Source organism: Triturus cristatus, chromosome 6, assembly GCF_964204655.1.
Source record: "Triturus cristatus chromosome 6, aTriCri1.1, whole genome shotgun sequence".
In the NCBI taxonomy this organism is placed as follows: Eukaryota; Metazoa; Chordata; class Amphibia; order Caudata; family Salamandridae; genus Triturus; species Triturus cristatus.
In genome coordinates this window covers 60,897,037-60,909,780 of record NC_140589.1, presented here as the reverse complement: position 1 = coordinate 60,909,780, position 12,744 = coordinate 60,897,037, and the positions used below count along the sequence as shown (strand labels likewise).

At 43.5% G+C, this 12,744-nt stretch overlaps 1 protein-coding gene across 1 annotated transcript in view; it reads left to right on the top strand.

Annotated features, from left to right (window-relative positions):
• DNAH8 (dynein axonemal heavy chain 8) overlaps nt 1–12,744 on the top strand; it is a 13,985,216-nt gene that overhangs the window by 3,478,036 nt on the left and 10,494,436 nt on the right. The window contains exon 22 of the mRNA XM_085610239.1: nt 11,185–11,326. Coding sequence (XP_085466365.1) covers nt 11,185–11,326 — 142 coding nt within the window. The remainder of the gene's footprint in view (nt 1–11,184; nt 11,327–12,744) is intronic.

Here is a 12,744-nt window from a genome sequence, read left to right as displayed (position 1 = left end):
ACCCAGGTTCAATTTCGGGTACAATCTGTGGACATATGGATAGGCTGGCTACACGGGATCAATCTTCTTTGGACATTAACCTACCTGGGGAGCAATTACAGGTGGGAAGGGAAGTCTCTATGCGGAACCTGCCTGTTATTCATTTGCCAGCAGAATCGATCCCATATGTTATGATATTGGGGAACGTGCCAACTCTCCCTCATGACACTAAGGAGTAGTATTCCCAACTGAAGAACAAAGTCCTACATTGGTTATATTGTAACACCACTCTAGGAATAAGGGTATAGAAAAACATCAACATGGTGCGAAGGGTCAATTGGTTAGGCAGCAAGGATTTTGGTCAAAACTTTGAATCTTGCCCCTCTTGGTCCCAAGTCGTCCATTATGGCCATACTTCTCCGCTTTTTTTTATTTTTATAAACCTTAGTCATCAAGCATAATTATATGACTAATGTTACCAGGGCCCCACTCAACAGACAGACGCCATTAAGTCTGCCTATTAGGAACGCATATTCAAATTGATCTCCAAATCCAACCTACGTGAATTGGACGGCACAAGGTCGACGGGATCCAGGTCCAAATTTTTTGGGGAGCAGACAAACAGTTTTATTTCCCTGGCTGCCATGGACACCTGTGATTGACTTAGTGGGCCCTCTCTTAAGGACTCAGTGAAACTCACCAACCAGCAGGAAACTCCATGGCAAAGCAATGGGAGTCCGTGGTGAATGCGATAGAAATTTCATATCATAGAACATTGCTGGGTTAGCCAACAAGTTTTGACACTTCGTGGACTGTATTTATAAAACAATTCAGCGTGATATGTTTGCAGGAAACATGGCTGACTGACAGTAGTTTACCACTAGAAGGCTATAAGTCTTTCTTTGTCCCAGCCACCCCTTTATCTGTAGGAAGATCAAAAGGTGGTCTCACAATTTATATCTCGCCGGCTGTAGAATGTAAGATACTGGTCCTTCCTACAGAGTGTATGTGTATACAGTCCCTGGTACTTTGTAAGGGGTCTTATAAATTGGGTCTTATTAATTTTCACAACTCCATATCATGTTACAAGGGTGTGTGTAACATTACCTTGTTGGGCTCCTTTGTAAGGCAACATTTTAATGCTGCTTTCCAACATTTTATTATTGCTGGGCATTTTAAAATCCAGCCATGTGGTAACCCCATGGTCTTAAGACTGGCTGATATGGGGTGCCCACGTGTGAGGGGAATCCATTTTGAACATTCTCTTCAGGGGGACACGTTGAATGATTTCCTTCACAAATTTGATTTATTGTCTTTCCATGTCATCATCTGACCCCTGCAGCAAGGCCACTGTGTCATCTTTCAAAGGGAGGGGTGGTGGCTCATTTATTGATTTCATTTTAATTTCATCGCCTTTACTGGATTTATTTGCAGGATTTACTATACAAGCTAGTGTGCATAGTGACCATAACCCTTTGTATGTGTATCTTCGCGGGCCCTTACTGTTGCCCAAAGGAGGGGTTGGGCAGAGTGGGGTGGTGATACCAATAGACGGTGGAAGATGTCTAAAAGGGACCCAGATTTCCCCAGATGTATTTTATGAGTCAATATCAGTTTCGTATGCTAACGATTTAGCCTAGTGTACCACCCCTTTTATGGGTCCAGGGGAGGTTATCAGTGCTTTTAAAACCATGTCCGTTAAAATAAGTGATTTTTCAAGTGCCCCGGCTCGATGAACTATTATCCAGATCCCTAGATGATTGATTCCTTCTGCTCTCGGGCAGCAAGGAAATTGCGGGCAGCCTTAAAAAGGAGTCCAAGAAATCCGATTTGGGTTAGATCTTGAAGAAGAGAGTACAAAACTGAACTGGTTAGACGTAAGTCCGCTTTAAAGGATGATGCCTGGAGGGAGTTAATGGAGGCTAGTATGCTGTGGAATAGCTCTAGATTCTGGAGCATAATTAATAGCCCTTTTTTAAATCATGAGGAAGGAAGTGCAGTAGGCGCTCATATCACAGACGAGGGGTGGGTGCTCCACTTTGAAACCATGTTTAATTGTCCCCCCCAAATTAAACTGCCCTGAATCCTGTGAGGCAGACATCCCCGATCTAGTTTTTAATATAGAGGAGGTCAAGGATGGTATCTCAACAAATACGTTTGCATGTTCTGGCACTATCTATTTAGAATTCATGCATCTGTCTTCCGCGTTTAATCGCATGAATAGGGCTAAACTTTGGAAAGACCATGCTAGCAATTGGGGTAGATGGCAATATTGTTTATTTTTTAGCAGATTTGCACCAGGTAACAAAGGCCCATGTTAGATTCTCGCAGGATTTAAGAGTCTCACATAATTTCGCCATAAGGAGAGGAGTAAGCCAAGGGTGTACTCTAGCACCCTTTTTATTCAATCTGTACATTAATGATCTGGATAAAGCCCTATTGATGACAGGAGTCGATTACCCGCAGGTAGGTATACGTGGTCTGCCAGTTTTATTATACGCGGATGACGCAGTCCTTATATCTAGGACCACTACAGGGCTACAAACACTGCTTGACTCCTTCTCTGCCTTTATGGCGGATCGGGAGCTATCAGTAAACGACTCCAAATCTTATGTAATGCAGGTGGGTCTTCGCCCGAAAAAGACTTTTCAAATTAGGGTGGGATCTGCACAGATTCCACGCTCTGATGTCTTGTACCTGGGGGGTCATACTGGATGACCAGATGAAATGGGCCCACTAAAACGGAGAAAGAGAGGAGACCTGGCACGGGCAAATACGGCCATTTTTAAGTTTGCTTACAAATTAGGTACGAGACCGATCGCAGCGCTTTTAAAGATATACCAGGCTAAGTGTGTCACAACAGTCTCTTATGGCAGTGAAATATGGGGACATGTCACCATAGACGACCTACAAGTGGCTGAGAACACATTTCTGAACCCTTACTAGGCGTGCCCCCTGGGACGTCAAATATGGTTGCCTTATTTGTGTGACACATTGGCCCTCCGCCCTCTAACTTTTTGGTTGAAAATTTGGCTGAGTGAAGGATCGCCTTTGAGTCAACTGATATTGAGAGTGTATGAGTCTTGATTATGCCGTCACATACCTTGGCTCAGATACATTAAGAGTAGCTTTGAAAGTTTAGGAAGAGCCAAACTACATACCAATCCCGAATGGGTAACCAAAAACGACCTGGGGTGGATAAGGGAGTCCTTTAGCAGTCTAAGGAAATTAGGGATGGAAGAGCTGGAATTTAGGAAACCTAGTGCTTGAAAAAATGTAATATTCAAAAACAATATTATTGACCGAACCATACCTCCTGGTTTTTAGTACTAACAAAACGTTTTTATTGACCAGGTTTCGCTTGGATTTCTCTCACCTTTTGATGGCCTCGCCACGGGGAAGTAGTAGAGGATAGATTTTAGCACCCTGTGACTGATGGTACGTTTCCCAACAGGATCTGCTAAATGTTTTATTATCCTGCAAGTTTTATTCGATCCACCGGAAAACTTTTATTACCCCTATTTTAAAGAGGTTGAAATTCAAGCAGGCTCGTCCAGCACTTATTTATTTACAACTGTTGCATGAAGATTGTGTTCTTTTTGTCCTTGGTTTCCTGAAATCTGCAGTGAAGTCCAGGGCCTGCCTTGATTAAACGTTAGTAACGGTTAGGGGTTGTCTCTTTTCTATTTTAGTCACCCTGATAATACACATATATTAGATTAGGCCTCGGGACCACATCCCTCCAAAGGTTTAATTTTTTTATCTAGGCTTAAGGGAATATGTATTTAATCTTGTATTTTAGGCTTCAGATAAGAGATTCTTGCGGAATCTGGATTACAGTGTGATGAATTGTGTAATTATTTTATGAATTTTTATGTACTGGTTATTTTTATGGTTTTCTATGCGAAAACCGAATAAAGTAAGTTGATTGATCTTTCAGGTCATGGTGACGGAGGAGTCGAGCATGATGCAGAGGTTTCGGGGTTGGTCTGAGGGAGTGGGGGTTGCCGAGGACGGTGGGCCACAAAGTGTTGTCCCATGCTGAGGGGGTGGGTCTGAGGACGAGGACTTCTGACTTCTCCGAGTTGAGCTTCAGGCAGCTGCTGCTCATCTAGGATGCAACTTCTTTCATGCCTGTAACTATTTTTACGGCTGCACTATTTAAATAAAGAAACTATTCCTGTTTTGCCAAATGCCAAACCTTTTAGCGAGCCAACATCAGAGCTGATTGATACCTTGAACCCGACTGCAGCCAAGGGAAGGGGTCACCGCCCAAACAAATTCACATACTAACAGTATTTAGGCGCTGCTGTTCTTGATGTTACCAACTAACAAAAGGAGGGACGGAAAAAAAAAAAAAGAAGATTACCCACTATAAAGGAAGGCTTTAAGTTCCCAATCAGAAGCCATGGGTGTGGTTTAACCCCACGGAAGTGATTACTGCATGTCTCGGACAGACAGCGCATGCGCTGCCCAGGCTCGACCCAAAAAACTAAGCTAAAGCAGGAGAAAGGACACAGAAAAACAGGAGAGAGGAAAGAGAAAGCAATGGATAATAAAGACAAATATATGGAGAAAGCATTCATAGAGACAGGGACCAAGCAGAGCGATGTGGTCTGCTCAATGAGGACGGGCTGCGGCTCCATTGAGTAGGTCCTGGGAAGAGGAAGATGAACTGGGAGGTGGAGGGCAGGGCTAGGCGGGCGGTGGGAAAACAGGAGTGTGGCCAGAGTGGCAGATGAGGAAAAAACAAGGAGAAGCAGTGAAAGACAAGGAAAAAGCAGGAGAAAGGAAGGAGAAAGCAGTAAAAATTAGAGAGAAGCAGGAGAAAGCACTCAGGAAACAGGGGAAAGGAAGGTGAAAGCAGTAGAAAACAAGGCAAAAGCAAGAGATAACACTCAGAGAGACTGAGGAAAGGAATGAAAAAGCAGTAAAAATTGAACCAAAGCAGGAGAAAGGAAGGGGAAAGCAGTGGAAAAACGAGGCAAAAGGAGAAAGCACTCAGAGACAGGGAGGAAGCAGAGCGGTGAGCATCATAATGGTATTGTGATTGGTTTTCCATGATTGGCATATTTGATTTACTAGTAAGTCCATAGCAAAGTGCACTGTGTATGCCCAGGGCCTGTCAATCAAATGCTATGATTGTGCCAGCAGCACTGGTTGCGCCACCCACACTTCTCCTTTCAAAGGTGTCTCAGACCTGCCACAGCAATGTCTGCACCCAGTTTAAACTGCCATGTCAACCTGGTAAGTGCACCCACTTGCTAGGCCCTAACCTTCCCTCTTAATACATGTAAGGCACCCCTAATGTAGGCCAAGGTACCCCTGTGGGCCGGGTGCAGTGTATGTGTTTTACATGTCCTGACAGGGAAAGACAGCCAATTTCGTTTATCACTATTGAAAGGCTGTCTTTCCCATAGGTGATCATTGAAGCTGCCTTGGAACCCTTTTATAAGTGTAACTTACAACAGGGAAAAGATAGAGAAATTGAGTTTAGACTCCCTGAGCTCAGAATTTAATAGTACATCTTTTAGTAAAGGTGGTTTTTAAATTGTGTTTTTGAAAATGTTACTTTTAGAAAGTGGGCGTTTTCTTACTTACGCGTGTGCCTCTGCCTGTTTGTGTATTCACCGTCTGGTTTTGGAGTGAGAGGAGCTGGAGATAAGCATTCACTAGACAGTCACACATGAGGGGATGAGGTGTATCTTGCCTTTCCTGGGTGACTCAGCCAGCCTGAATAGACCTTTCTGCATTTAGAGTGGTGGGAGGAGTTTTCACTTGCACCTAAATATGCTGTGTCTGCTCTGCACAATGCTGCCTCCACCTACTGTAGTGAAGCTGGACCAGGGACGACAGGACTGGTTTAACCTGTTCCTCTAAAACCCTCACAGATTTAGAGGGGGCTATCATTGTGGCTACATAAACTTAAATCTTTCAGTTCTGTTGTGGAGGACAGTGAGGATTTCATCACCTCACAGAAGACAAGATATCTCCAGAGGTGCAAAAAACAGCCAAAAAAAGGCATACCATGAGCTTTTAAAAGGCACTTCTCATAGAGACTGAAAGGAGAACACTACTTCAGAGGCAAATTGGAGCCTGCAAGTCCCATTTTCAGCTCATCAGCGAAATCCTCTTCAGATCCATTCATAGTGAAACATAACCTGACAATAAGGCATCGACGGCTAAACCGCTGTCGAAAATCATTGTCAATTGGTGCATTGAGGAAGGTGAGCAGACACCCCAATTGATTGAAATTTATGGTGCATTTGCGTAGCGTACGTTCATCCTGAAGCAGCCCTCACAGAGGGTAAGAGACTACATCAGAACCATGTCCTAGCAGAGTAGTCGTGAGGCAGCCTTAGAGGCGATTCCGCGGATGTCACCTTTTTTCGATAGTCAGTATGCTAGGAAGGGTCAATATTTATGTGAATATTTATTGTAGAGAACGTTATGGCTGTCAGGACTCTATTTGTGTGGTAAAGCTATCCTGATTAGCTAGAGTTGGCACCTCAATCTTCTCAATCTTATTCTTGGTCTTAAAGGGTTTCTCAGTGCCACCGGTTTCTTAACAGTGCTGGTATCTAAAAGAAGTGAGAAGTGTTAGTCGCTTGGACCGCTGGGCGTGGAAAAGGTGGTAAGCTTGGTCCCTGGGTGTGATATAGGGTGCAATAAGGACTTTGAGGGAACAAGATTTGGTCCTGGGGTGATTAGGTGTAACTTGTGATTTGCCAAGCAGGGCTTGTGGTTCGTGAGTTATTCGCTATTTCTGCAAACTGTTATTATCTTTGTCCTGGAGTCAATATTGACAGACTATCAGGCTCAGTTAGTCCTGTGTACTGTGCAGAGCTTCCCCTGGTTATAGGATAGCATGCGCTGGGAGCGGGCTAAGGGATTTTTTAAAAAGTCATAAGTTTTTTCTCTGTCAGTTTTTTTTTGAGTCGGTTACTTGGACTGTTGGGCTTGATACAGATGGTGCGCTTGGCCCCTGGGTGTGATACAGGGTGTTATTGATTTCAGATGTTACGGTGCTGTTAATTACTGCAAAATGTGTTTATCTTAAGTATTGTGTTTTTGTTGATGATCTAATGTTTCATATAAGGGTGCTGCTATATTTTACAAGCTGTATTTGATGCCAGGAGTCAATTCTGTTTTTATTGACAACTGCACTTTTCCTAGGTTGAAACCCTTCATATGTATTACTTGTGTTTATGAAATGTTCATATTGAATTGTTGATGCATCTCAATCAATCAATTGGGATTTATAAAGCGTGGCAAATCACCTGCGAGGGTCTCAGGGCAATGGGTCTGCTAGCTGCTTCGCGGTGCTCTGTTCATTCGAACAGCAATGTAAGCAGGAAAAAATGAGGGAAAAGCAGGAGAAAGCACTCAAAAACCAACCGAGAAGCATGAGAAATCTGTTTTTTTGACCCCAGGCTCGCCGCCATCTAGGGAAACCTACCAAACCCACACATATCTGAAAACTAGACACCCTGGGGAATTTTGTGGAATTCCTGCAGATTCTAGAAGGTCCTCCTTCAAAGTCGTCCATTCTTCATTCCCAAAGTGGTTACTCATTTCCATATTCCATATCACTTTGCCCATCTTCTTTCCACCTCCTTCCAAAGAAGAAGAGAGGCTCCGCCGTCTGGTTCCAAAGCTAGTGCTTTCCTTTTACTTGGATCGCACAAAACAATTCCGGGTGGATGACCAGCTCTTTGTTGGCTATGTGGGTGCCAAAAAAGGTTGGGTTGTGCACAAACGGACCATTTCTAGATGGGCCGTTTTGTGCATCAAAGCTTGTTATTCCTTGGCAAAGACGGAGCCTCCAGTGGGGTTGCACGCCCATGCCACAGCAGCTACCACTGCTTTGGGACGTAGAGTTCCCCTCAATGACATCTGTCGGGCAACTATGTCGGATTCGCTGCACGTTTACAAGACACTACTGCCTGGACAGCCAAGTCTGGAGAGATGTCTTTGGCCGTTCTGTTCTCCAGGACTTTCTGGTGTGAACTTAGTTCACAGACCCACCTCCGGGGTTGGTATTGCTGTTGTATCTGTTATAAGGTAACACATCTATAGCTAACTGTTTCTTTCAGATGAACAAGTTACTTACCTTCGGTAATGATATATCTGTAAGAAACATAGGTTAGTTAGAGATTCTTTACCGGCCCACCCATCCTCCCCGTTCTGCAAACTGACTTCTAGGGTTGAGGACTTCCTTTCAGGGCCCTAGTTTTGTGCACCAGTGATCAGTGTCTTGCATGGCTCTGCGCTTCTCTCGTGGAAAGTCATTTACAGAACTGACGTCAGAGCGTGAGGACGGCGTCTATGTAGCTATCGTGACGTCATCCTGGCAACCACGACGCACGTGGAGCAGACCGATGCCAACTTTCGATGCGCAGGGGTGCTGCTGACAAAAAAAACTTTACGGATCCAATCGGGCACCTGGGGGTAATTCTGAGGTAAGGAATCTATAACTAACCTATTTTTCTTACAGATATATCGTTACCGAAGGTAAGTAACTTGTTCATCGAGCCTCGGGATGTATACTGCTACTATTAATACCGTTTGCTGTTATATAGCGGTTATAGCACAACAAAGTTGCTCTTTGGAATTGCTGGCGGCCTCCTGGGATTATGCATTGCCCATTACTCCACCGTATGGTTGGCTGGCCTGCTGCCATACAATATTTTCATAGATCAGAGCTTCAGCGCGCAGCAACCATTGGCTTCTGAGTGGGTCAACCAACATAAGAGCAGTACTGATGTCAATTTACCTAGATGAAGGACAAATAGACACAGTGACTGGACTAAGGGCTATAAAAAGTGAAGACAGGCTATGGATCTGAATAAAACACTTATGAGTGCATGGAAAGAGTAAACCAGAATAATAGCCCCACTTCTGAATACAGAAAGGAAGGATTTGAGTACCAACGCAAGCATACATGCAAATATGAAAACCACTGCTCCCTTGGTATGCAGAGCATTTCTTCTTTTGAAACATAATGAAAATAAAAGTAGCGTGAGAGACTCTACAGCAGCAATGCCTGACAAAGCCCTGGCGAGAATGTATCACGTGAGGAGATCGATTGGGGGGGGGGGGGATTGGGACACAATTTCACGCAAGCTTTAAGTTTTTTTTAGCAAATCTGCACTTGTCTGTAATCTGTAAATGTAAATTGTAAACATTAGTGGTTGTGAAAAGCTCTGTTGACCAAAGAAGTGCTAATGACAAGTTGTGGGTTGACAAGAGAGTGTGCCTGCATTCACCGAGCGGCAGAGCACCCTTGCCCCTTCACACACTTCGCACTTGCAGCATGGTGGTTCTCTCCGGCTCTGACGAGGTATGTGCGACTAGTGCAGAGTTTGCAGTCCTCGGTGTTTGTCACTGACTGGATGCAAATGTGGTGAAAGGGATCTGTTGTACTCTGGGCTTTATATCAGTTCCGCCAATGTGCGGAGGCAGTGGAGGAAGAGATGGGAGGAGGGCTTAGACAGCACTGACCGCAGAGTGCAGTCTGCACAAAGAGGAAGTGACAAGGCTTGACTAAAAACAGCAGTGCCCTGTCGTGAGAGAAGCCTGCCCATCGGCAGGGAAAATACAAAAGAGTTCCAACAACCAAACATTTAAAGACACACGTGGCATGTTAACAGTAGTTAGGAGCTGTTGGTCTGGGCGTTAACAACTAACAAAAGAAGGGACTAAAAAGAAATATTAGCCACTAGAAAGTAAAGCTTTTTTACAAGACAATCAAAGTTAGAAATCAGAAGCCATGGGTGGAATTTAACCCCACAGAAGTGATTGCAGCATGTCTCAGAGACAGCGCAAGCGCTGCTTAGGCCAAATCCAAAAAATGAGGCAAAAGCAGGAGAAAGCACACAGAAAAGCAGGGGGGAGGAAGAAGCACAGAACAGGGGAAAGGAAACAGAAAGCAATGAAAAATGAGGCAAAATAAGGAGAAAGCACTCACAGAGATAGTGAGAAAGCAGAGCGGTGCAGCAGCACGAGGGAGCTGGGCCTATGGCTTGCTCAATGGGGTCACGATGCAGCTTCATTAAGTATGGTCCTGGGAGGAGGAAGATAAGGTGAAAGATGAAGGGTGGGATGCAGTAAAATGGGTGGCAGGCTGGAGTGGCATATGAAGAAAAAACAAGGAGAAGCAGCTAAAGACTAGAGAAAATCGGGGGAAAGGAAGAAGAAAGCAGTCAAAATTATGGAGAAACAGAAGAAAGCACTCAGGGGAAAGAAGGTGAAAGCAGTTGAAAACAACTCAAAAGCAGGAGAAAGCACTCAGAGAAGCAAGGGGAAAAGATGGAGAAAGCAGTAAAAACAGGGCACAAGCAGGAGAGACCATTCAGCGAAACTGGGGAAAGGAAGGAGAAAGCAGTAAAAGATGAGGTAAAAGCAGAAGAGAGCACTCAGAAACACACGGGGGAGGGGATTGGAAGGGGAAAACAATACAAATGAGGCAAACGTAGGAGAAATCACTCAATAAAAAGACGAAGGAGAAAGCAGTAAAGAAACAAGGCAAAATCAGGAAGAAGCACTCAGAGAATTGGGGGAAAAGAAGGAGAAAGCAGTAAAATGAGGGAAAAGCAGGAGAAAGAACTCAGAAAAACATGGGGAGAAAAAGAAGAAAGCAATAAAAACTAGGAAAAAAGTGGGAGGAATCAATAAAACAAGGGAAAAGAATTGTAAAACGAGACCAAAGAAGGAAAAAGCACTGAGAGAGACAGGGAGGAAGCAGAGGGGCGCAGCATCATAATGGTATTATGATTGGTTTTCCTTTATTGGCATATTTGATTTACTAGTAAGTCCATAGCAAAGTGCACTGTGTGTGCCCAGGGCCTGTCAATCAAATACTATGATTGGGCTGGCAGCACTGGCTGTGCCACCCACTCAAGTCTCCTTTCAAAGATGTCTCAGACCTGCCACAGCAGTGTCTGCATGCGGTTTTAACTGCTGTATCGACCTGGCAAGCGCACCCACTTGTGTGAAAAGTATAGCTGTAGTCATCTGTACTCATCAGATGCAGGCTGTTAAAGGTAAAGAGCCTACTGAATAAGCATAATATCCCCACAAGGGTAGCATTACCCTTTCAGTACATTCGCTAACGTTTTTCTCTTTTGTCTACAATGTTTAGCATGTCGTTAGTAATATAAGATAATAATGATCTCATAACATGCTTAATTTTCTTTTAAATAGACAAGCACAAAGGAGTGGGCGCAAGTATTGAACCACAAAAGTGAGCAAATAGAAAATGCTGTTAAGGAGTTGACATATATATTTCAGTCTATTTATGAACCAAAAGATCCTATCCAAACTGCTGAAGGATCTGCAGAACCAGGTACCTATTATGTATAAAGAGTACACAATTGAATATTAAGGGCATATTAAAGTTTGACTTTTAAGTGCATATAATTTTCATAAGTAATATTCCATGTACAGTGTGAGAATTGCTTTTCCTTTGTTCGCTTTAAATGCATTTGAAATTAAGCATACACTAACAAACTGTTTATTCTGTCCTCCATCTTAAATTGATGTAATAACACACCACATGACAACTATTACTGTTGTTTCTTCTTCTAAATAAAAAAATTGCAAGCTGTATACTAATAAATGGAGAGCTTTCCCAGAGGCTTCTCCACAAGCTGTACCTAACCAAGGACATCCTAACTGTCCCAGGCTATCGGTGTACAATGTATAAACTAGCAAGCTTGAAGAGCAACTAAATCCAATGTAATACTACCATGAGTGAGTCCTCAAATGTATTCTGTAGTAAAAAAAATAATCTTGTTTGTTACTAATTAACGAACATCCTGAGAACCATGCATTTGTGTAGAAATGTATTAAAGCGATTGTCTGAAGTCCAATAAAAGGATGTGCTTTTCTTTGTACCCCAAAATTCCTATTTCCAATGCCGGATTTTTATATAGAATTTTACAAAAATCCTTGTACGTATGAGTTATATGCTTTACTTCTGAACTTATTGATGGTATATGATATGTAAATTGCCTATTAATTCTATATTTGAACCTTGAAAATATACCAGTGTCTGAATGTTTAAGCCCAAAATATTGTGCTTATTCTACATGTATTGGTGACATGTCCAATCGGGACACAACAAAGTCTGTATCGGGACTACACTGCTGCTGGTCCTAGCTGTTGGTGCACTGTTGGCATGATCATTTGAGACCGGGCTGCGCGCTGACATCAGTCTACACTAGCACAAAGATTTTCCACTGATATGATTGCTTTTCGTTACGAATAATCTGAGGTATTGTTAAAGTTATATTGAACGGATACACTGGTTTTGATTTCAGCATCATAACGAGTGTCTGAGTATTTTAATGTAAATACTATCTGAAAGAAACACGTTAGTTAGATTCCTTGCCTTAGAATATCTCCAGGAGTCAGGCTGGATCCGGAAAGATTTTTCGTCAGTGTAGGAAGGTGGATATCTGACTATGGTTACACCCAACTTTTTGCCTAGTGTCTAGCTGGTTTTTCGACTTAGTTGGCCTGAGATCCTGCCATTCAGGGTCTCAGGCTGTCTGCTCTCTCTTTAAAATGGACTCAATGTACCCTAGGTACATTCCCAATTGGTAAGGATCACCTTATTGGACCCTGTACAGTGTACCCTAGGTACCCAGGGCATAGGTGTACCCTAGGCCTCCCGGGGCTGCAGCATGTATTATGCCACCCCTGGTCTGGCCTTCCAATCAGACACCACTGGCTGATCACTCAGCTGGGGCAAGGTCGTGT